Consider the following 25,419-nt stretch of genomic DNA (forward strand, 5'->3'; position numbering starts at 1 on the left):
GAACGAAGGAAGACAGCAGGGAAGCCAATGAAAAATGGCAGCAACAGCACAGGTTAGGAGGGAGTGTGACGAGGCTAGGGAGCGAATGGGCGGAGGTTCTTGGGATCGGAGCCAGGAGCAACGGGAACATCGGAAAGACAACAAGATCGAAATGTGTTGTCCACTGCCTGGGAACATGGGGACCACCCCACTACCGTCAGGGGTGGGCCTCCACCCTCATCCGCTCTCCCAGGCTGGCTCACCCCAGCTCTCCCCAGGACCATTTCCTTAGGATCCTTTCAGGGCTGCCGTGGTCCGGGCGTCCCCCGCCCCCCTCAGCTGGCCCATTGTGTGTGTCTGTGGAGTCATTGTTTCCCCACATCTGTGTATATGTGTATAAATTTCACCCTTCACGCTTCTCTTTTATTCCTCCAACTTTGAAGTAATTGTGCCCAGCATCACTCTTCTGTGTCAGTCTCTGCTTCATTGTCTCCTATTTCTATCCCCCAGTGTCTCAGCCTCCATCCCTGTGTCCCTCTCACTGTGTCTGTCTGTCTGTCTTGTTCATCCTCCCTGCGCTAAAGGCGGGCTCCAGGACCAGAGAAGCTCCCCCTCCTACATGCTGGAAATGTTGCTGGAAACTCTGAGTAGCCCCTCTCTGGTGCCAAAGGCTCCACAGGGCACAGAGGGAAACTGCTGGGAAAGTCTCTTGTGATCCCCTGGGACCCCCCGGACTCCTCCTCCCATACACATGCTCCACCCTGAGCACGGAGACCACAGTCCCTGCCTGGCCTCTGCCTCCATCCCATCCTTGAAATGAGAACAGCAAGTCCCCTCCCGGGGAGATGGGCACTTGCGTGTCTATAACCTCCTGACCAAATGACGTCCCCCCCATCTTTCCCCACCCCCAATCCCCACAATACACATAAACACCCAACGTGAGGAGGGAGGGGAAAGAGCTAGAGAAAAAAGTATGACTTTTCCCTACACCCCACCCTGCTGCAAACAGGCCAGAGATTGGAAACTCTGCCTGGTTCCCTCCCTTCTTCCTCTCTTCCCTCCCCTCCTCCCTCTCTCCAGCTTGCAGACTCCCTTCCTGCTGATTTGAGTTTTTTCTTTTTTATCTCTCTGTCCTCTCTATCTCACACCCACTCTCCACTTCCCCATTTTCTCTGCAACTCTTCATTCCGTCTCCCTGCTTCTCCTTCGTCCCCTCCCACCCACCCACCCACCCTATAAGAGTCTTATTCTGCCTCAGTCACGAGGAAGAGAGAACACACCCCAGACTTCTCCCCTTCCTGGCAGCCTCCCCAGAGGCCCACAGCTGTGGGCTCAAGGTGGAGGATAGAGGGAATGCTTTCTCCCTCGCGGACACACTCCCTCCTCTCCAACAGCTCTCCTACAGGTAGGTGCCAAGGAAGAAGGGGAGGGGGCAAGGGAGGAGAGGCTGAGGTCAGGGAAGGGAGGGATCAAGGAGGGAGGACCAGCCAATCCCTCAAACTAGATGAAGGGAAGGCAGACTGGCTCCTCCCCCTGTAGTCCTCAGAAAATCAACTGGGCCCCCTTCCTATGCTCAGGGAAACTGAGGTACCAAGATGAAAAAATTGAGAAGAGGTGCTCCCAAAGCCTTGCTGTTCAAAGAAAAAATAAGCTTTCCAAGGAAGCCTTTTCTCATCCCCTGGGGAGGAGGGGATGTGGAATGGGGAAGAAGGAAAGAGCTGAGATTAACCACCACCGCCCCATTTATTTTCCCATGTATAAATCCTGGAAAAGGTCAAAAACAGGAAAAGCTTCCAAGTGGCACCAGGTTGGTTGCTATGTTCCCCAGAATCAAGGCTTTAAATTGGTAAGGAACTTGCCAAAGAGAGAGCGCATTCTCTCAAGCTCCTGGAAAGTGGGAATCAGACCTGGTCTACTGCTGATCCCACCCTTCCATCATCTGCTGGGATGGATTGGCATTAAGGCCTTTTGCTTTCATTTCCCCGGAAACGGAGTATCTCTCCCCTCTCTGTTCCCACTCTTCCCCTACCTCTAACTCCCAGCGATACTGGTGCCAAGGCGGTGTAAGCCTGGATAGGCAAGGTACAGGCAAAATCGTATTACCTAAGAGGCTAAAGTAACTGGGTGCATTCATGTACCCCTTCCCTGGGGGAGAGATGGGGGGAGGAGATGGTTAGAAAATAGACCCTCCCCCGTGAAAACAGCTAATGACCAGGACAGGCACAGGGCCTGGACCTGAAGCTCTCAGATAAGAAGATTCCTTCTTCCAATGCACATTCCCACCTTTTCTATAAGGGAGGTGCCCAGAGAGAACTCCGGGGTTAAGTGACTGACCCTGGCTTACAAAAGTAGGAAATATCAGTCAGGACTGGAACCTTCCTGACTCCCAAGACTAGCTCTGCCACACTTAAAAATAAGGCAATTGCCCAGCCTGCTCACAGGGGAATTACCCACTCTGAACCCTCCCTAGTGATCAAAGAAGTCAGGGAGGTTGAGAGAGGAGGATCCAGGCCCAATTAATGGTGATGATGGTGACAAGTAACTCAGAGCGTTGAGAAGTCAGGGCCTGGTACTTCTGGGCTGCTTCCCTAAACCACGCCTCAGTTTCCCCCTGCTCATTGCATGGGAGAGAGACTGGCACAGGACTGCGGCGTAAGCCTGTACTGCTGATGTGGCAGTGCCCTCAGTCCTAATGGAATCCACCAGGAATGCCTTCCCTCCCTCTCCTCCCACCCCCAGCAGTCAGATGGGCCCTCCTGCTTCAGAACCCCAGCGAGTCCAAGCGGCTCCCCACGAGGGTCTGCTTCCTGACCTCCGGGACTCCTGGTACTTCCTTCCAAGTGAACAAGCCGGACAACCCCCCCCCCTGAAAGCCCTGCCCACGGGAAATCTCCACTCTGACCTCGGGCATGCACCTTCCCTGCACACAAAGCAGCTTTCCCAACCCCTTTTCCCAACACTGCCCTTTGTGAGTGTGGAAGCCACCCACCGATGGCTTGGACTCAATTCAGGAGGTACCAGTGTGACCCAAGCAAGTCGTGTGACTCCAGCGGGGGGTGGGGTCAGTCCAAGATCTCAGCCTACACATCACCCTCACCCCAGCACAAGGACCACCGCTGTCCTCCCATCTTCTGCCCGCTTCTTCCCCTTCCCTCAGCCTCATGCCTCTGCCTGGTCTTCCTCCTCCCACTGCATCCCCATCTCCAAGCCTTTCGCCCTGCCCAACACCCCCTTTCTCCGGGGGCTTTGGGCCTTCTCACAGCTGGTCACCTCCCCTACGCCCATTGCTCATGTCCAGGGACAAGCTTCTCTCTGCCATGATCTTGTTTCCAGGAGCAACAAGTGCAGGTCGGGGAGAGAGAGACACACAGAGACAGAGGAAATGAGAGAGAAAGAGACAAACAGGGAGGAAAGCAGAGGGAAAGATGTGTAGAAATGTCAGGAGAAAACAGAAAAGGGAAAACAGAGGGAGGGAAGCAGAGAAGATAACAGGGAGAAAGACATCCATAGAAACTTATACAGAGAGAGACAGAAAACAGAAAGTCTATGACTTACATACAGACACAGAAACATACATAGAGAAACACATGTGCAGACACATACAGAAAACAGAGAAATGCATGTACAGACACAGAGAAAACAGAAATGCATGTACAGACACAGAGGAACATGCATGCATACATAGAGAAACACATGTGCAGACACATACAGAAAACAGAGAAATGCATGTACAGACACAGAGAAAACAGAAATGCATGTACAGACACAGAGGAACATGCATGCATACATAGAGAAACACATGTGCAGACACATACAGAAAACAGAGAAATGCATGTACAGACACAGAGAAAACAGAAATGCATGTACAGACACAGAGGAACATGCATGCATACATAGAGAAACACATGTGCAGACACATACAGAAAACAGAAATGCATGTACAGACACAGAGAAAACAGAAATGCATGTACAGACACAGAGGAACATGCATGCATACATAGAGAAACACATGTGCAGACACATACAGAAAACAGAAATGCATGTACAGACACAGAGGAACATGCATACATACATAGAGAAACATGTGCAGACACATACAGAAAACAGAAATGCATGTACAGACACAGAGAAAACAGAAATGCATGTACAGACACAGAGGAACATGCATGCATACATAGAGAAACACATGTGCAGACACATACAGAAAACAGAAATGCATGTACAGACACAGAGGAACATGCATACATAGAGAAACACATGTGCAGACATACAGCAAACAGAAATGCATGTACAGACACAGAGGAACATGCATGCATACATAGAGAAACACATGTGCAGACACATACAGAAAACAGAAATGCATGTACAGACACAGAGAAAACAGAAATGCATGTACAGACACAGAGGAACATGCATGCATACATAGAGAAACACATGTGCAGACACATACAGAAAACAGAGAAATGCATGTACAGACACAGAGAAAACAGAAATGCATGTACAGACACAGAGGAACATGCATGCATACATAGAGAAACACATGTGCAGACACATACAGAAAACAGAAATGCATGTACAGACACAGAGAAAACAGAAATGCATGTACAGACACAGAGGAACATGCATGCATACATAGAGAAACACATGTGCAGACACATACAGAAAACAGAAATGCATGTACAGACACAGAGGAACATGCATACATACATAGAGAAACATGTGCAGACACATACAGAAAACAGAAATGCATGTACAGACACAGAGAAAACAGAAATGCATGTACAGACACAGAGGAACATGCATACATACATAGAGAAACACATGTGCAGACACATACAGAAAACAGAAATGCATGTACAGACACAGAGGAACATGCATACATAGAGAAACACATTGCAGACATACAGCAAACAGAAATGCATGTACAGACACAGAGGAACATGCATACATACATAGAGAAACACATGTGCAGACACATACAGAAAACAGAAATGCATGTACAGACACAGAGGAACATGCATACATACATAGAGAAACACATGTGCAGACACATACAGAAAACAGAAATGCATGTACAGACACAGAGGAACATGCATACATACATAGAGAAACATGTGCAGACACATACAGAAAACAGAAATGCATGTACAGACACAGAGGAACATGCATACATACATAGAGAAACACATGTACAGACACATACAGAAAACAGAAATGCATGTACAGACACAGAGGAACATGCATACATACATAGAGAAACACATGTGCAGACACATACAGAAAACAGAGAAATGCATGTACAGACACAGAGAAAACAGAAATGCATGTACAGACACAGAGGAACATGCATGCATACATAGAGAAACACATGTGCAGACACAGAGAAAACAGAAATGCATGTACAGACACAGAGGAACATGCATGCATACATAGAGAAACACATGTGCAGACACAGAGAAAACAGAAATGCATGTACAGACACAGAGGAACATGCATGCATACATAGAGAAACACATGTGCAGACACAGAGAAAACAGAAATGCATGTACAGACACAGAGGAACATGCATGCATACATAGAGAAACACATGTGCAGACACATACAGAAAACAGAGAAATGCATGTACAGACACAGAAAACAGAGAAATGCATGTACAGACACAGAAAACAGAGAAATGCATGTACAGACACAGGAACATGCATACATAGAGAAATGCGTGTACAGAGACATAGAAAACAAAGACAAACACGCATACAGACACACAGAACACAGACATATAGAAAAGCAGACAGACAGACCGACAGCCAGACACCGAGAGATGCGGGACAAGAGCATCCGGAGCCCAGGATTGAGGGCCGGCCAGGCCGCATTGGCCTTCTGACGTCCCCGAGTCCCTGGGAAGGAAAGCGGAACAAAAAGGGCCGGGACCATTTGGAGTTTAACTCCTGACTGGGGAATGATGATTTCTCCCTCTGCCCCAGGAGGCCCTGGCTGGTCTTGGTGCGGAGGGGAGGGAGCGGTCCTCCCTCGGGGCACATAGCCAGGCTGGGCTAGTTCCCCTCCCTCCTTCCTGTGCGTTGCCGTGCCCAACAGCTGTTTCCATTTCTCTTTTTGGGGAGGAAGTCATAAAGTGCTTTGAGATCCCTGTGGGATATGCCTGGCTGACCGAGGCACTTCCCGTGATCCCCTGCTCCTCGCCATCCCTCTCCTCTCTTCTCCTCTCCCCCACCCTGGTCCTCCACACCCCCTCCCCCCCACCCCTGCAGTTCCTGGGTCACTCAAACAAGCAGTTCATTGTGCCCGATCCCGGCGGCCGAGGCGGCGCCAAGAGCGGGAGCAGGGACAGCGCTGTGGCTGGTGCCCAGGGGAGGAGTCCGCCTCTTGGGGCATCGGGAGTCCAGGTGACACTCCGGACACGCATCCACACCCGGGAGGGACGGGGCTTCGGGAGCCACTTCTAGTTTCCCCTTGTCCTTTCCGCAAGGGAGAAGTGGCCCCCTCGGGGTCCGTGGGTCCCGGCCGCGCCATGCAGCCCCCCTGCCACGGCCTCCCCCCGGGGCTCGGCCTCATTGATTTCATCCCGGGCCCCCTCCAGGCACAGACACTGCCGCACCGCCCCGGGACCCGGGTGAGTAGGGCCATCTGAGGTCGAGGCTTGGGAGAGGGAGCGTGGCCCTGAGCGGGGAGGCGGACCATTTTAGGGGCAGGGGCTTGGGGAGGTAGAAATCACTGGAGTCTTCTTTCTCGATTCCGAGGCCTTCACCTGTGGGATTCCTGCCAGGCCCCCGGCATCCCCCAGGTGAGCAGTGAGCTGACCCCTCCTCCCTGCTTCCCTCCTTGCCCCTCCCCGACCCACAGGTGCCCGTGCTCCGGAACGGCGGCTCCAACACGCTCAACTTCCAGTTCCACGATCCGGCCCCCAGGACCGTGTGCCATGGGCACTGGGCTCCCAGGAGAGTCGCCCCAGGTTTGCTCGGCTCAGATCCTCCGTCCCCCTCGTCAGAGACCTCTCCCGCTTCCAGCTCTCTGATCCCAAACGCTTGGCTAGCTAGGTCCCCCGCTCCTACGGAAGGAGACTCCCCGAAAGACTGGCAGTGTGATGGAAAGTGGAAGCTAAGCTGCCGGCCCTTTCCCTCCCCAGCAGTGAGAGCACCCGCCTCTCGCTCCAAGCCTACGTTGGAGGCAGGGGCCTGTCTCCGCACCTCCCCAGGTTCCCATTTCCTGGAACCAGCGGATGCCGTCGCCTGGGTTGGGGCTGGCTTCTTTCTGCCTTTACTAGAACCCCCCCCACACACATTCAAAAAGTCACACGTGTACATACATGTGCACGTAAGGAAAGCCCAGGGCTTGCCCACCATTGCCTCTGGGTGTTTCTATCCCTATAGATATGTGTGTGAATTCAGGCATGCCCGTCCCCTGGAGGCCCTTCTCAGGCCAGTCTGAGACAGGAGGATGCTGCTCTCACCCAGGGAGCAGGTGTTTTGAGAAGGGACAAGGACGGCAGAAGTTACCAGACTCTGCTGCAGGAGAGCTCCTTCCCGATGCCCTCAAACACTGGATATTTCCCGGAGCTATAGTCCCCTATGAACTAACCATCTCCTCGATACTGCGCCCTGCGAACTTCTCCCTGCCGTATACTGCACACGTGCTGGGAGCAAAACATACGGTCTTTCCCCATGAGCCACCGAGAGAGTGAAGTCCCTGCAAGCACCAAGCAACCCGCAGCCCTCACTCACCTCAAAGGACAAAGAACTTCCAACTCTATGGAAGGGCACAGCTGTTCCCCTTCCCCCTCAACTCTAACCCAACGATGGGGGTCTTATCTCTGACCCCTCTTCTCACAACGGTTGCTCTTCCCCAAAATCAGCCCCGCCCCTAGGGGTGAAGGGCAATCTTAAATCCTGCCCCTCCCCACATGCCCCTCATTGGACTAGGAACAGCCCAAGGCCAATGCCAGCTCGGTTGCTAGAGAGAACAGAAAGAAAGAGGTGAAGGTTGAAGATCCTGAGGTGATCAGTGCCTCCCACCCTGGGGCAGAGCTCTCAGGGCTGGGCTGGTACTCTCCTTGGAGGCTCACTGCGCTTCATGGGAGTCTATGGGCTAAGGAACAAGGGGTCCGGCCCAGTCCAAGGAGTCAGTGGGGATGGGAATCAAACTGCCTTCATCCTTTGAGTGGAGGAAAATAAAGGAGGATCCTCGCGGGGGGGAGGGGGTGGACAGGCAAAATCTGATTAGAAAATCCCATTTTTGCAAATGATCCTGCTTTGAGGAACCCTCCTCCATTCTAAAATGATTCTCTCCTGGGAGAGGAAGGCTCAACTGACAACTGATCAGGGACTTCCACTCATTTTAAATGTTAAGTCCTAACATTCTCAAAATGTCATCTGTTTGGATTTACTTTTTAAAAACCCCACAAATAAACATGTACTATAGGCTCCTTTTATCTGGAGGACACAGGGGGCACTTGTATGTGCTTGTCACAAAACCAAACAAACAATGTCATCTATGTGCACGGGGTAGAGGTCGGGTGAGCTCACTGATTCCTGTCCGCTCTTCTCTTTTCTCTCAAATGCTTCCTACAGATCCTTCTTGGTATCAGACCTGGCCTGTTTCCGAGAGCCAGGTCCCTGCAAGCTCCAAGCAACCCGCGGCCCAGGGTGGCCCAAACTGGTCAGCCACATGGACCAAAGGCAGCAAGCGGCGAGACAAGTGCTGGGTCAAATATGAGGGCATCGGACCAGTGGATGAGACTGGCATGCCCATCGCTCCCCGTTCTGTGAGTGCTGGGGGGACCCTGAGGGAGAGAGGAGGAGGGGAGAAGAGGGCAGAGATGGACGCTGAGCTCACAGTGTTCGGCCACTTCACTCATGTCCGACTCTTCATGATGCAACTGGGGAGTTGTATATACAGGAGTAGTTCGCGGTTTCTTTCTCCTGCTCATTTTACAGATGGGGAAACTGAGGCAAACAGGAACACTCCGGGCCCAATGCTCTACCCACCGTACCACCCAGCTACCCCTGAGTCCAGGAATGCCCCATGTATTAAGACTCCAGTCTTCTTTCTATTACGTCACACTGATATGTGCCACTCCTAGTGGAAAGAATACTGGATTCGAAGTCAGGAAAGGCCTGGATTGTGATCTTATTGTGATCCTAGTGCTTCATCTCTAAGAGCCTCAGTTTCTTCATCCATAAAGTGGGGATAATAATACTTGTACATATTCTCTGAGATACTATAAGGAAGGAGTATTTTAATTTATAATAATTATAATTTATAATAAAGAATTTGTAAAGTGCTCTAAGCTTTCCCAATATTATCTCATTGTGGATCCTCAAAGCAACCCTGTGAGGTAGGTGCTATTATTATCCCCATTTTCCAGATTAAGAAATTAAAACAGGGTTGTGGGAGGGAGAGACAATAAGACAAGAGGGGAAGGAGAGGGAGAAGAAAAGAGGGGAGAAAGAGAAAAGGAGGAAGAGAGAGAAGGAGAGAGACAGACACAAATGAAGGGAAGAAGGAAGATAGGGGGAGGGGGAGAGAGGGAAGGAGGGAGAAACAGTGAGAGAGACACACACCCAGAAGAAAAGAGAGAGAGGAGGGAGGGAAGGAAGGAGGGAAGGAGAAAGAGAGACAGGGAGAAAGAGAGAGAGAAACAAAGAGAGGGAGATAGACAGGGACAGAGACAGAAACAAAAAGATGGCAGGGAGAGAGAGAGGAAAGGAGGGAGGAGGAAGAAGGAGAGGGAGAGAGAGAGAAAAAAGAGGGAGGGAGGGAGGGAAGGAGAGAGAGACAGAGAGACAGAAACAGAGAGAGACAGAGACAGAGAGAGAAGAGAGACAGAGAGAGAAAGAGAGAGAGAGAGAGAGAGAGAGAGAGAGAGAGAGAGAGAGAGAGAGAGAGAGAGAGAGAGAGAGAGAGAGAGAGAGAGAGAGAGAGATTAAATGAGGAGGAGGGCCAGACATAGCTGGCGAGTGTCTGAGGCAATATAGAAACTCAGTTTCTTTAATCCAAGGCTCCAATTACTGCACTAAACCACATAACTGCCTTGGTTAGAGAATTGGCTTCAGAATCAGAAAGATCTGCATTCACATTAGCTTCTGACACTTAGTGAATCTATGACCTTGAAGGAGTCACTCAATCTCTGAGCCTCAGGTAACTCTAAAACTAGACTTTGAAGATCAGGTGTTAAACTGCTTCCAAGGTGAGATACTATTTTTTCCCTATGATATCAGCTCAGCAGGGCCCTTCTGGAACTGTTTTTCCTTTTCTTTCTTTCTTTTTTTTTTTTTTTGTGCTTTATTTTTTGGGGGCAATTGGAGTTAAGTGATTTGCCCAGGGTCACACAGCTAGCAAGGTCTGAGGCTGAAATTGAACTCAGATCTTCCTGACTCCAGGGTGGGTGCTGCCATAGAGCTGGATTTCAACCAAGAAAGCCTGGAAGTAGGGAAAGGAGGGTAGTTTGACTTTGCCTTCTGTATTCCCAGAGCGTGGGAAGCCCACGGGATTGGTACCGAAAAATGTTCCAGCAGATCCACCGAAAACTTCCAGGTGAGAAACAGTCTTGTCATGGCTGGTACATGCATAGGATTGGGGGGTAGCTGGGGAATGAGGAGAGAGGGATTCTAAGGGATGAGGAGGAGGGAGAAGGAAAGTCCCCCTCAAAGAGAAAGCAGTGGATCTGAGGCTTGAAGGAAGCTTGTTAGAGGTAGAAGAAAGGAAGGCCAGCCTATGCAAAGGTAGGGTGATAGGAAATGGAACAAGGAACAAGAAGTTGGCTGGAACATGTGCATCATGAGTAAGGTGCAGGAAGAGAAAGGCTGAAAAGGTAAGCTGAAGCTTTGTTGGGAAAGGGTTTAAATATCAAGCTCAGGAGAGGCACGGGGAGCTATCGAAGATTCTTGATCAGGGAGAGAATGGTCGGACTTGTATTTTAGGAAGGTCATTTTGGTAGCTGCATGGAGGATGGCTTGGAATGGAAAGAGACTTGAAAGCAATTAGGAAACTGGCTGTAGTTCAGCTGAATTATTGCAGTGGTGTATGAGTGGAGAGAGGAGGACAGGTTGGGATAGGTAGGGAAAATCAACCAGGTTTGGCAAGTGAATGGATAATGGGAAGTGAAGGAGAGGGAGGATTCATTGTGATAGAATCACTCCATTTCTCCTGGGGAATGCTCTGGAGAGGTTCTCTCAATTTTAACAAAGCCTTTTCATGAGGAAAAGATGAAGAGATGTTGGTGAGACCAGGGGTGTCTAAATGCTACATAAGGATCTTTTATTGATTTATAAAGCCACATACTAACATTATTTGTTATTTTGTTAAATATTTTAAAATTGCGTTTTAATCTCATCTAAGACTCCATAGTTGCACTAAGGAGTTGCACTGTTGAAGAAATAGTATAGTTAATTGAATCTAGACCTGGGAGAGTAGAAATGAATGGTTTGGCGTAGATCTCTGGATTAAATTAGATAATCTGGGATCAAATTCTGCCTCAAATCCGAGCCATGTGATTCTGGGCAAGTCACTTAACCACTTCCTATTTTAGTTTCCCCTTCTGTAAAAAGGAAATAAAGAAAATAACCCACTTCCCCGGATCAATGTGACATGGTATATGAAATGCATTTGTTGTTGAGTCATTTTATTCATGGTCAACTCTTTTGGCCCTGTTTCAGGTTTTCTCAGCAGGGATGCTGGAGTGGTTGGTCACTTCCTTCTCCAGCTCATTTTACAGATGAGGAAACTGAGGCAAATTTGAAATTAAATGTCCAGGTTAACATAGCTAGTGAGTTTCTGAAGTCACATTTGAACTCAGATGTACTGGTCTATCCCTGCACCACCTAGCTGCCATAAACTATATTGCAGGTCTCAAAGTGTTATGTAAATACTATTAGAAGGAGCTCTCCCCTGATGTTCCCCATCGACCCCCAAAGTGGTCCTGTGCTAATTTTTTTTATTTAGCATTTTTTCTTCACGATTTGGAGAAAAGGATAGGTAATTCAAAGATATTAGAATGGAGCAAAATGAAACTTACTCAAAGTCAATGTAAAAGTCAGCCTTTTCCTCTAAAAAGTCATGTTCCTAAATACAAGAGGGCAAACTTCTTATGTATTAATAAAGTGATATTGCAACTAAGAAAGTGAATGGAATCTTCTTCAGCATTAAGAGAAACACAGCGTCAGGACTGCAGGGAAGGCAGCCCTCTGCTTTGCCCTGATAAGATCATACCTGCTGCAGTGTGCTCACTTCCAGGTGCCAGATTTTAGGAAGAAAATTGATAAACCAAAGAGCATAGAAAAGAAGGCATTCGGGATGATTCGTGCTATATGAAGATTGGGGTAAGGCAGCTGGGATATGTATAACTTGGAGAAGAAAAGACATAAGAGGACATGATAGCTGCCTTCAAGTTTTCAAAGATAAAAAACACTTATTAGTGCCTGCTGTATGCCAGGCACTGTGCTAAGCTCTGGGGTTACAAAGGAAGGCAAAACCAGAAAACGGTCTCTGTTCTTCAGGAACTCACAATCATGTTGAAAAAAGAATATACATTTAGGATCCAAGGTAATAGATTTGGGATGGAAAGAGCTATCCTCATCCAAATCTATGGAGACTGGATGTGGATCAAAGCATAGTAGGTTTTGTTGTCACTTGTTTGCTTGCTTATGTTTTTTTTTCTTTCTCGTGTTTTTTTTTCCTTTTGATCTGATTTTTCTTGCGTATCATGATGAATATGGAAATATATTAAAAGAATTGCACATGTTTAACCTATATTAGGTTGCTTGCTGCCTTGGGAGGGAGAAGGAAAGAGAAAGGGAGAAAAATTTGGAACACAAGATTTTGCAAAGGCAAATATCGAAAACTATCTTTGCATATATTTGGAAAAATAAAATACTATTTAAAAAAGAAACTATCAAAAAACATACATTTAGTCTGCTGGGCCTGGAAAAACACTTGAAATTCTAGGAATATTTGAACATACTTGAAAAACTTGGGAATACAGAAATACTTGAAACTTGCAAAATGACAGTTGGGTCATTGAAGCGATGAAACATCTAGGGAGTTCAGTGTAAAGTCTGCTAGGCCTGGAGTCAGGAAGACCTGAGTTCAAATGCAGTCTTAGACACTTTTTTAAGCTTTGCTACTTAGCATGCCATTTAGCTTCTGTCTGCCTCAGTTTCTTCAACTGTAAAATGGAGATACTAATAGCACCTACTTCCCTAGGTTGTTGTGAGAACCTGAGATGTTTGTAAAGCGTTCAGCAAAGTGCCTAGCACATAGTAGGCCCGATGGGGAAAGCAGCTTTTATTAATTAACGCACAGATCTTGGATAACTACTAGGACCAGTGTAGAGACTAGATGGTCTCTGAGGCCCCTTACAACTCTCAGATTCTGTGCTTCTTTAAGGTTTGAGTGGAGATCCAAGCACTAACTTGCATTACATCTGATGAGGAAATAATTACTCCTCCTCTTTAGAGAACTCATGGGTGACTGGGTCACCCGTAACTCTCTACCTGTTCTTAATGTGTGGCAGTTTCAAGGACTTAGAGCCACGTGAAACAGGTGAATGTCTGTTCCCGGAATGTCATCATTAGTTATTTATTTCTTTACGGTAAAACTAGCTCGGTCTCTACAGTCCTCATTTAAAATTAAACTACCGGCCATGGCCATGGAGGTCACTAACATGATAGTAGCGCCTGGATTTTCTCTGATGCTTTTCTCCCAGGCACAAGGGGTCCTAAACAAGAGAGGAATTTCCCTGACTGAGCCCTTTTGCTAAGGACCAGCCCTGCTAGCTTTGAGTGGAGAGGTGGGTGGTTCTAAGCAGAGAGGTGGGAAATCTCCGGTTGCCTGGAAGGCATTGAATACCCAAAGCTTTTCCAGACCTCCTTGGAGCTGCCCTTCTGATTCCTGCCCTCCCTCTAGACATTCTTCTGGGCCTGACTCATTCCCCTACCTCCCAAAGGGAAGGGAGGGCCACTGGCACGGGAGGAGGGTTGCGGCAGAGGTTAGAGAACCATGACCTGCTTCCTCTCTTCCAGAGCTGCAGCTGGACTGGGCTTTTGAGGAGCAAGGCAAAGGTGAGAGAGAGCACATCCCCGGAAATTGCTCCTGGCCACTGACCCTGCTCCACTTTCTCTTCTCCCGGTAGAGAGAATTCACCATCACCTGGGGTTTCAGACTCTATCTCTCTCCCACTTCAGGCCAACAAGTGTTTACTGGGTCTTTCTGTGATGTCACCACTTTTTCAGCACTTGGGGGTCATCAGGGAACTGAGGAACCAAATCCTGACCTTGTGATGTCACAGGTCATCCCCCAGGTCCTGAAAAAGTTGTGAAGTCACAGGTTCCTCACTTCCCTGATTTCTTCTTGAATATTCTGACCTCACAACCTCTCCCAACTTAACCCTCTCTCCCCTCCTCTTCCCTTCCTTGCTAGAGTCCAGCTATGTCAGGTCAGGACTGAGAAGTAGTCCTTCATCTCTCCACAGCAGGTGAGTGCGTGCTGCGATTGGTGCGGAGGGGGGACCTCTGGAGTCCCCCGCTTGGCTTTGGGGGTGAAGCTGGGAAAGCTTTTCATTGTCCACCCCCTGCATCCCCAGACCCCTCCTGAGCCAGAGGAAGTGGGAGCAATGGTGGGGAGAACCAATCCTAGAATGGGTGATCATCCCTGTAGTGAACTGACTCCCTCTGGTGGCCACGTCGGGAAGCCAAGCGCTTTGACCCCGGAGCCTAAGAGTTTCACGGTCAGTGAAAAACAGGACCCATCTCTGGGCTGGAAGAGTGGCAAAGCTTAAATAAGGAACTCTGGCCCAGGTCAGAACTGGAAAGGACTTCCCACGCCATTAGATCCAACCCCCTCTTTTTACATACGAAGAAACGGAAACAGGGAGTTTAAGTGCTTTGCCCAGAACCACCCAGCTAGGAAGTCTCTGCAGCAGAATGTGAATCTAAGACACCCAGATCCCAGCAGAACCCTCTGTCACTACTTTTCATGGCGCTCACAATGTAACCGGCGCGCGAGGTGCGGACATGGATAACTATAATACCAAGTGAAACAGGTATTCCTTCAGCTCTCACGTGTACCAGCCAGGCCAGTGTTGGCCATTCTGGGCTCTGCTAGAGGCAGAAAGCAGCCTTCCCTCGGGGCTCCCTGAGAAGTGCAGCGGGACTTGTTCCTGGCAAAGCCAGGCTGGATGACAGAACTCACTTCGCTGGTCCCTGGGATCTTGGCACACCTGCTTTGTCATCCTGGGTCACCTAAACAAGACACGAGTTCCTTGTTTACTTTGAACAGGACTTTTCATTTTAACCTCACCTCCTTCCTCTCAAATTGGAAACTTCCTTTCTAAATGGATCCTCCAAAAAAAATTCAGAGCGCGCTGTGGCTGATGGGAAGGTGGGGGTACCAGTGTAGGGGGAAGGGTTAAAAATTAAATTCCTGGTCTTCCCTTTGAATGAATTTGGCTGGGACAAGGTATCAGGCTCCGAGCCAGCAGAGTCTCAGCCTGATTATTCATCTGAGCAGGGAATCCCCAACCCAACCTACCCCAAACAAATAAAATCAAGGCACTTGTTATTCGTTCGCCAGGATTATTTTTAATCTTTTATTTTGTTTCCTCATCTGAAACACATCCGTAGGTGTGGCTTCTTGTTATGATTTTTAGTTGGTATTGGACTACTAAATCATAGTGATATATGACCGGCAAATTCTGGTGGACTGATCACCCACTCTGCCATCTGATCGAACTGTGATTCAGTGGAGTCTGCCTGATGCTGATGGCCTGTTTGGAAGGAGCATCCCAGAAGCTAGTTGTAGCAATGGCTCTGTGTTTGAGTCAGCCATTGGTCTTAGGTTTCCCATGTATAAAAGGAAATGCCTGACTCACTGGTTTCTAGAGTGATTTCTACTTCTGACATTCTGTGGTTCTGGAAAAACTGGCCAAGACGCCATGGCAATGTCAGAGCTGAGGTTCACCCCCATCAAGCCCTCTTGACAGAAGAGCTAACTTCTAGAGTCCTGGAATGAGAGATTGTCTCTTCTGGCCCTAATTTTATGCATGGAGAAACCAAATTAGAGAGGGGAAGTGGCAGCTACAGGATGCTAGCTTTGAGCTAGAAGGGTCTTCATAGCCAGGTAGTAAGTAAGTGAAAAAACATCTATTAAGCACTTACTATGTGCAAGACACTGCATGAAGCACTAGGGATTCATATAGCAAAGAAAGACATTCTTGTGTTACAATAAGGTTAAATGATTTGCCTACGGTCACCCAAGGATTGATTAAGTGAAAATTTGAATCCAGATCCCTTGGACCAGCCTTTTTTCCATTGAACTGCCTAACTTTCCAAATTCAAATCCCAAAGTTCTTAAACTTCATGATGTTCACCTCCTAATAATGGGTGGATTTGCTATTTTTTGGTCTTGGTGTTGGACATTTGTCGTATCGGGACATTTTTATCCCAATAGTATTTGAAACTAAATTCAGTTGATTCATTTAAAAGAAAATACATATAATCTATATCAGATTTCTTGCTGTCTTGGGAAGGTGGAATGTAAGAGAGAGAGAAAAAAATTGAGACACAAAACCTTATAAAAGTGAATGTTAAGAACAATTTTAATATGTGTTTGAAAAAATAAAACTATTAAGCAAAAACAATTTAAAAAGAAAGAAAGAAAATACATAGCAATGACAAGAACAGATGTATCAGGTCCCCTGCTTAGAACAAAACCACTGGCAGAGAAGCTTCTAGGCAATAGAGGAAGTGACCCAGGTCCTGTGGGTGATAGGAGCTAGTATGCCAGGCAGGGAGGAAGGAAGCAAGCATTTATCAAGCCCCTGCTGTGTGCCAGGCACTGTGCTAAGCACTTTTACAAACATCTCATTCAATCCTCACAACAATCTTGGAGGTAGATACTATTATTATTCCCATTTTATAATTGAAGCAACTGCCTGGAGTCAGGAAGACCTGAGTTGAAATACAGCCTCAGACATTTCCTAGCAGTGTGACCTTTGTGAGTGTGGGTTGACCCCAGTATAATTCTTGGCACAAAATAGGCAATTAATAAAATGCTCATTATCTTCCTCTCATCCCATCGGTTATATCACTTGGCTGGTGGTCTTCTGAGGCTGGGGAGAAAGTGGTCGCATGTAGGGAAAGGACCACAAACTAAAACTGAGACTATGGAGAAAAGAAAGCAGCTCCTTTTCCCTGGACCAACTTCTCTCTAAGCCTCCCCCAGGTCATATTCCAGGAAAGCAATGATTATTCGCCCCCCCTTTTCTAGGAGGAGCCACAAGGACCCTAAAGAAGGGACTGGAAGCATCTCCAGCTACAAGCCCAGAACTTCACCTCTCCTGCAGACAAGACCTCAGGTATCAGCCCATCCCTCTCCTTCGCTCCTGCCCTTGCTCACGGACCTGTGCCCGGCCTGACACAGAGAGTCCTCAGAATAACATCAGTGATGTTCGGCCTGGTCTGTGTGAAGCTTTTAGGCTTCCTGCTCTGATAAGGCACCTGGATAAGGCATGCCCTCCAAGGGGTGGATGGCTTTCTTCAGATGACAAAATCTGGTGTCCAGGCTGCTCCGTTAGAGTTTATATCCTCCCCTTGCTCACCCAGGTGGTCAGGTACCAGAAGAAAGCCGAAGATATCTGGACTGAGGACTCGTGGAATCAATTTCTGCAAGAATTAGAAACGGGGCAGAGGGTAAGGGGACATCGACTGGGGTGGAGAGTTAAAAGTGAGGGCTGCCCTTAGCCAGGGCTGCTCAGCCAAAGACCAGGCAATCATCCAAAGGAGCCCCAAAGGGAAAGAGCCTGGGAACTGTCCCAGTCCCAATTCCTTTGACCTGACCTGACCTACCCCTCAGCCTAAGAAGCCACTTGTGGATGAACCTGCTGAGAGGCCCTCTTTACCAATTGAGGTGAGTGCTGGTGTTGTCTGGGCACCAGTGTAAGGGAGGGGGTGGGGACTGGGAGAAGGACATGGTTTGAATGTTGGGGTTGGGTTGTAATAGAAAAGGGCAAGACTTTCCTTCTCAGACCCAAAGGTCATTATGTGCAGTTCTGCAAATGGGGTCTCCATCCCACCCATAGACAAGTCAATAAGAATTTACTAAACAGGGGCTGCTAGGTGGCGCAGTGGATAGAGCACCAGCCCTGAATTCAGGAGGACCTGAGTTCAAATTTGATCTCAGACACTTAACACTTCCTAGCTGTGTGACCCTGGGCAAGTCACCAGCCTCAGGAAAAAAAAAATTTACTAAACATCTCCGGGGTGCCCATTGGGGTAAGAGACACTAGTTGGGAAACAAACAAGAAAACAGGGCTTTTACTTCAGAGTTCAAAGTCTATTTAGGGGAACAATGAACAAACCAGAGAAGAACTGTGAGCTCAGGCAAGAAATTTGCACTTGGGAGTCAGCTCTGCTGGTACTACCTGTGTGAGGTTGGGTAAATTACTTTCCCACTCAGGACTTCAGCTTCTTCATCTGTAAAATAGGGAGCTGGACCAGATGGCTTCCCTAGTCTCTTCTAGCTCCATATCTATGATCTTGTGATTTAAGAGCTAAGTTATATTTCAGGAAAAATATCACAGGAGATCACAATTAGCAAATTTTAAAGCCCTCTAGAAATGCCTGTTATTATTATTTTATTAGAGCTGCTAGGTAGCACAGTGGATAGAGTGCTGGGTCGGAATTGCAAAGACTTGAACTCAGACACTTAAGTAGCTGCATGATCCTGGGCAAGTCACTTAATTCTACTTGTCTCAGTTTCCTCATCTGTAAAATGAACTAAAGAGTGTAAATCGTATTTACACACATATATTGTATCTAGGTTATATTGTAACACATGTAAAATGTATGGGATTGCCTGTCATCAAGGGGAGGGAGTAGAGGGAGGGAGGGGATAATGTGGAAAAATGAATACAAGGGATAATATTATTTAAAAAATTACTCATGCATATATACTGTCAAAAAAATTTATAAATAAAATTAAAAAAAAGATATATAGTTATATATTTAAAAAAAGAGTGTAAACCGAAGAGTTTAAAGAGTAGTATCTCTGGTTACTGAACAACAGCAGCATTATTTTACTATATTTTAATATTATTTATAATACAATTATATTAAATAATATATTTACAATAAAATAGTATTTATATAATTGTAATGAAGAAAATGGTATTCCAGGTTAGAAGAAGAATATAAGCAAAGAGACTGGTAGCGTGACCTTGAACAAGCTACTTTTTCCTGGATCAGAGTTTTCTTATCTGAAAAATAAGAGGGTTGTATTAATTAATTCTTACCTTCTTTATCATGGTCCTCTTTGTCAATCTGATGAATCCTATGGGTCCCTTCATCGGAAAAAAAAAATATTTTAAATGGGCAAAATAAAAATGGGAATACAAAGGAAACAGGTTATATTGAAATACTGGTTAACAAAATGTTTTCAAAACACTCCCCGATTACAAGTTAAACACTCTCGAAATGAGACGATTTGTAGGGTGCCTTCCAGGTCCATGAATGATCGTGGGCCAGTGAGACTTCTCTGAGTAGAGTAGAGGGTGTATATTGGGAAACATACGGGAGAGGTGCAGGCCTGTCATTCTCTGAAGCCATCCCTGCTGCCCAGTGTGGATAAATTGGCTTTACTTGGACATACCTCAGTTTCCTCATTTGCTTTCGATCCTGGGTCAGAAGCAAATGCTTTTGTGTGTACGTAATGCATGTGTTCTCGTATGATGAGAGAGAGTGGGCAGACTCAATACTTTAGATGTGATGTGGTAGAAAATGAAATGAGGTATTTTCAAGCTAGAGAATGACTTGCTAGAGGTAAGGGTTTCGGGAAGATAATAACAATCTGGTAGGGGTATGTGGTTGTTTAGTTGTGTCTTTAGTTGATTCTTGTGACTCCATTTGGGGTTTTCTTGGCAGAAATACTGGAGCGGTTTGTCATTTCCTTCTCCAGCCCATTTTACAGATGAGGAAACTGAGGCAACCAGGGTCACACAGCTAGTAAGTGTCTGAGGTTTGATTTGAACTCAGGATGATGAGTATTCCTGATTCCAGGCCTGGTGCTCTATCCACTTCACTACCTAGATGGGGTTAAAGGAGGCGTTGAGGAGGCCCCAGTATTGTAGCAATCCAGCTGTGAAAGCCCCTCAGTGGGTACTTAAAGACTTCTCTTACTAGGACTCCACAAACATTGTGGGGCCTGCCTGAGCATGCTCTGATGCAGTGTCCTTGAGAGAGACCTGGTTGTGGACAGTGTGTCCAGCTGTATGTGGGGGGCATCCCTGCTTTAGAGTTGGGGAGATGTCTCTGACAGTGGGGGTGGGGCCCACTGTGTCTTCTGGGGACCCCAACCGCTTTGCCCCTCAGATCTCACTGGAGAGGGAACTGGCCAGACTGACGGAGGAGCTGGACAAAGACCTGCGAGCCATTGAGATGAAGCTGCCCCCGGGGAAGGTACCCCCCACGCCTGGTCCCATCACCCTGCCCGTGCCCACTGGGAGAATGAGAAGCAAGCCAGGGAAAGGCGTAGGGGCGAAGCTCCTGAGGTGGAGAGGGGATGTTTTCCCGTCTAATTCTGCAGGGTGGGATGGAGAAAGTAAGCCAGGCCGTGTGGAGAGGCAGCGGGCTTTTGGGGAAAGCTCTGACTCCCAGGCCCATGTTTCCCCCTGGTTGAGCCTCAGAGCCTCAGGTTGGAAAGTAAGTTCCGAGGGGAGGCCCTCTTGTTGAGAGTCCGGCCGAGGCGCCCTGATGCCCCGGGGTGGCCTGCCTCCTGTCTCCGGGACCCCCGCATTCCGGGGCCGTCGCTTCAGCTGCAGGGTGGGATGCCCGCTCCTTCTCCCCCCTTTAAGGCCGCCTCCGCTGCTTCCTTCCCCCCCCCCCCCCCCGCCCCCGGCATGCGTGGGCCGGCGGCGCTCCGAGGAGAGGCTCTAGGACCCTGCGTCCACCCCGCCCCTCCTTCTGGCCCTCCTTCCCCAGCCCCAACTTTCCCGGCTGTGGTGGAGGGGGCGGTCGAGGTCGCCGCAGTCCCGGCTGAGCCCGCCCTCTTCTCCCCACCCAGGGCTCGGCGCAGGCTAGCCGCCCCCGGGGCCGAGGACCCTCGGCTCGGTGAGTGCCCCGAGGAGCCCGGGGGGGAGGAGAAGGGGCTCCGCCGGGCGTGGGACGGGCGGGAGCGGGACGGGGGCAGAGGGGCCGCGGGGTGGAGGGGGGGGACACCGGCGCTGATGTGGAAAGGGCAGGTCGCCCGGGATCCTGGGACTGAGGGGAGGGACTTGGAAAGGGGAAAAACAAGGTGGAGGTGGGACAGGCCGACGGGCAGGGCTCCCGGGAGGCTGGGGGGGGGGGGGCTACTTGGGGTGCGCTCCCGTTTCCAAGCGCGCAGCGAAACTTTTTGGCTTCGGAGTCTCTCGGTCTCCCTGGAGACCGGCTGGGCGGGGCGGCGGGGTCCCGCTCTCCGGCACGCCTCCTCCTCGGGGTCTCCCCCTCCCCGTGGCCTCTCCCCTTCCTGGCTCGGGGCGGGAGGGAAAGGAAGTCGGACATCCTGCTGAGGTCCGGGGATTAGGGAGTGGAGGGGCAGTTTGAATGGCGTTTCTGGCCAGATAGGGAAAACCCTGGAGGCAGTGAGGGGCTGTCCCCTGAGGGGCGAACCTCCCACCACCCCTTTATCAGCTTGTCTCCAGCCTGCGCCTCCAGCCCATCCCAAGCACTTTCCCAGAGCACCTCTCGGGCCCGGAGCCCCCACAGGATGCAAGGTGGAGGGAGCCCCTTCCTGGGTCGGAGAGATTTTCTCTACCCACCCCCCACTCCAGGTAAGTCTCCGATCCCCCTCCGGCTCCCCACGCCCCCTCCCCCGTCCGCACCCTTTACTCCGGCTCCTTTGGGGCACTTCTTCCCTTGCCCGGTCTGAGCGGGTCGGACACCAATGGGACGTCTGCTCCCAGACCCTCTGTTTCCTCTAACTCTGCGCCGGCCTTTGCTTCTCTGCAGGTTCAGACGCCGCAGAGCCCGGGGATGGCCAGGCTAAGAAAGAGGAGAAAAAGGTCAGAGGACGCTCGGGGGCAGCATGTTCGGGCGCTGTCCCGGGGCCGGGGCTGGGTGGGACAGCCGGGCTCTTTCTCACTTTCAGGGGCTCTAAGTTTGACCGGGGCAATTCTGCTCCTTCTCTCTTTTTGCTCAGATGAAGGCTGCACGACTCAAATTCGACTTCCAGGCTCAGTCACCTAAGTAAGTGACCTTCCTTCCTTCTCCCTCCCCTGGCTTCGGGGGAGGAGCGTCTCCCACAGACCCATTCGGGTACCCTGACTTCTCTGTAGTCTCTCGAGATGAGAGTTCAGAAGCTCCCATCCCGTCTTGCCCCACAAAGAAAAGACATAACCAAGCTTGGACAAACAGGGCTCTTTCCCAGGCAGGCGCCTTATCAAACTTAGAGCCCCGAAGCTAATATCCACTCTGCCTCTTGCAGATACAAAGTAACTGTGTGCCCACAAATAGGAGGGCGATAGTTCCCATCCCTCCAGCAAACAGTCTGCTTTCTGTAGAGCCTATCTGACTTGAGTAGCCCTTACCGCGCCTCCGACAGCCTGAAGCGAATGTGCGGAGAAGACTGGGGAGAAGGGGGGATTTTTAAACCTGTGCTAGAGAATGGGATGGACTGGAGGCAATAATGGCAAAAACTTTTATCCTTCATCCCATTGCTCCAGTATTGGGGGAGTTCCTCGCTTTCCCAGCCTCCCCACCCCCCCCCACCCCATCAGGCTGCTTTAAAACTCAAAGACATGGTGGGAATCCGTGCTACAGCTTCCAGGACCGTATAACTTCTATGAGATAAGATACACTCAGGGGAGTGAGCCCACAAGCACTGACTCGTCTGCATGGATAGGTGAGCTGTATTGAGAGAGGAGGATGTCTGGTGACCATGGGCACCGCCCAGGAATGGTGGTGATCTATCCTGAATTCCCCTCCTCAAAGGGGAAATGTCCCTAAGACATTCAATAAACCCCATATTGAGAATCATGAGTTGAGATATGAAACTTCTAGATAACCTGAAGGGAGTAAACCCTTTCCCTCCCCTCAGACCAGCTTCCCAGGGTAAGCTGACTCCTTTTTCAAGGAAAGGCTGCTTTCTGCCTCTTGACCCAGGGTCAAAAGTTCCTAGTAGTATCTCTGTCCACAAAGGAATAATGGCCATGGGGAGGACTTGGAACCTAGGCTTGAAGAAGGAAGGATTCTTCTAGGTTTTAGATAACCCTGAGGAGCTAGTCCCCTTCTCCGTGACCTTCCCTTACCACCTTTTGGTTTTGAGGGATCTCTGAGTGACTTTTTATGCATGGCCACCAGGGAGTTGACCCTGCAGAAGGGGGACATTGTGTACATACACAAAGAGGTGGACAAAAACTGGCTGGAAGGAGAGCATCATGGGCGGCTTGGCATCTTTCCAACTAACTATGTAGAGGTGAGTGAGGGGCTTCTTTGGTGGGTTGGGAATTGGGGTTCCTCTCTTTTCTGGACCCAGAATCCTGTCGTGTTCAGTCCATCCCTGAGCTCTGCTGTTTTTTCTTAATCAAACTTCTCAGATTCACGTCTTCATCTGCATATCAACCCAGCGGTTGTGAATAACTCCCACCACCTAGTTCATAACAATAATAACAATAGCTAACTCTTAGAGTGCTTTGAGCATTTTCCCATCCATTTTCATTCGGTCCTCACAATAACCCTGTGAAGTAGGAAATAATAATTTTTCTTAAAATAAAGAGAGATTATAAAAGAGATCTATCACAAAACAAAACAGAAAAAACAATCAGTCCTGAATATCAAGAGGATCCACAGCACATAATTAATGAAGTGATTTGGGACCAATAGACGTTTCATTAGGGAAGATTCTAATAGTCCTGTGTCAGGGTAGAGATAAGAGTTGAGGATCAGGTAAGATAGCAGCCAATGCAATTGTGGATCCTGGGACTGTAGCAGATGTGACCCAGGGCCTGGCATTCCGTTGAACTGCTATTTTGGTGCCAGTGATCAGCAATGTCAGTACCACCTTCGCAAGCGTTAAATCGTTCTACAAATGCAAGTCATGTTCATCAACCCTTTGGTCAGATACTTAGACTGGTTCCTAGCACAGGTGACGGATTACTGATTTGAGGGGCTAATTACCTCTCCCTTCCCCTACTCTTATGTATGACTCTCTAAAACATTCTAAAGGATTTTTAAACACTTAATGTTATATTTGAACTCTTTATTTTATAATTAGCACTCATTTCTTTGGATTAAATTTTTGCCTAGCAGAATGTAAATTCCTTGAAAGTAGGGAATATTCTTCATTGTCTTTTTATTTTCAGCATTCCTATCTCTATAGCAACTCTTTATCATAGTATCCTTTTTTTTAATTAATTCTTTTAGCCCTAATTCCTGAATTGCTGTATTTATTTCTTATCTCCCCCATTAAATTATGAGCTCTTTGAGGACAAGGAAGTCTTTGCTTTTCCTTGTATGGTGCTTAGCACCATACATGGCACATATAATAAATGCATATTGGAACCTTGTCTCAGGGCCAGGGTCTGTGCAATTTGGGAGAATATGTTGGGTCCTTGTATTGCCTGATCTATATTATTGAGAGCCTGCCTCTGTGTTCTTCAAGGAAATCAATAAGAGTCTCTCCAATTTTTGTCTTTGCCTCTCCTTAGTTTGACATTATATTTGGCAAATGTTTTGGGTTATTACTTCCTAGTTGTGTGACCCTGGGCAATTGCCTCAGCCAAAAAAAAAAAAAAAGTCTTGGGTTGTTGATGAACACATACGAAAATGGAACTTTTAATCCTATATTTTATTTTTAATTCATTTTAATTCCTAATCCTCCTTTGAAACAGGAATTCAGTTCAATTGAGCATTTATTAAGCACAAAACTTTATCCCCTGAATTGTGCTTAGTGCTAAGGATGCAAAGATAAAAATGAAACAGTCCTTGTCTTCTAGGAGTTTCCATTCCACTTCTCTGGGGAAGCTACAGTGTATAGACTATTTAAATAAAGACAATGTAAAGGAGTAGGGGAAGAACATTAGCAATTACAGGGTAGGAGGTGTCACCTAAACTAAAGGAAGTTAAGGATTCTAAGAAATGAAATTGAGAGGAAGGCATTTCAGGCACAGGAGACAGAAATCTATTTTATATAGGAACTAGCTAACAAGCATTCGTCATAGAGAATAAACACCCAGTCAGTCCCCATGGGTCACACAAGACAGCATGATATATGTCCCTCCTTCCGGAGAAAGAATGTGTTTTATAACCTCCAGAGACACCCTGAAAATTGGGGCACCTGAGGGAGTGACAAAGGAGGCTACTGGAGAAGATAAATACATATTTTGCCTAAGGCTGCCAGGTTCTAATTGAATGAAAATTCTTAATTCTAGACTTGAGGGCCTTCCACGGATCTCATCTC

At 48.2% G+C, this 25,419-nt stretch overlaps 1 protein-coding gene across 6 annotated transcripts in view; it reads left to right on the forward strand.

Annotated features, from left to right (window-relative positions):
- Positions 1-1,241: 1,241 nt before the first annotated feature.
- SORBS3 (sorbin and SH3 domain containing 3) overlaps positions 1,242-25,419 on the forward strand; it is a 35,920-nt gene continuing 11,742 nt past the window's right edge. Inside the window, exons 1-18 of one of the 6 annotated variants that reach the window (XM_074287513.1) lie at positions 1,248-1,384; positions 2,719-2,805; positions 6,468-6,607; positions 6,838-6,946; positions 8,562-8,755; positions 10,464-10,527; positions 14,013-14,051; positions 14,410-14,464; positions 17,257-17,344; positions 17,592-17,678; positions 17,842-17,895; positions 19,908-19,988; positions 20,355-20,441; positions 21,046-21,092; positions 21,654-21,793; positions 21,972-22,024; positions 22,162-22,208; positions 23,322-23,436. In XM_074287513.1, the coding sequence (XP_074143614.1) occupies positions 1,333-1,384; positions 2,719-2,805; positions 6,468-6,607; positions 6,838-6,946; positions 8,562-8,755; positions 10,464-10,527; positions 14,013-14,051; positions 14,410-14,464; positions 17,257-17,344; positions 17,592-17,678; positions 17,842-17,895; positions 19,908-19,988; positions 20,355-20,441; positions 21,046-21,092; positions 21,654-21,793; positions 21,972-22,024; positions 22,162-22,208; positions 23,322-23,436 (1,539 nt within the window). In that variant the 5' untranslated portion in view covers positions 1,248-1,332. Of the gene's footprint in view, positions 1,385-2,718; positions 2,806-6,245; positions 6,608-6,837; positions 6,947-8,561; positions 8,756-10,463; positions 10,528-14,012; positions 14,052-14,409; positions 14,465-17,256; positions 17,345-17,591; positions 17,679-17,841; positions 17,896-19,907; positions 19,989-20,354; positions 20,442-21,045; positions 21,093-21,653; positions 21,794-21,971; positions 22,025-22,161; positions 22,209-23,321; positions 23,437-25,419 lie in introns of all 6 variants that reach the window. The other 5 variants (XM_074287514.1, XM_074287511.1, XM_074287515.1 and 2 more) reach the window with 5 other exon arrangements.

The sequence above is a fragment of the Sminthopsis crassicaudata genome, chromosome 2, assembly GCF_048593235.1.
Source record: "Sminthopsis crassicaudata isolate SCR6 chromosome 2, ASM4859323v1, whole genome shotgun sequence".
Lineage (NCBI taxonomy): Eukaryota > Metazoa > Chordata > Mammalia > Dasyuromorphia > Dasyuridae > Sminthopsis > Sminthopsis crassicaudata.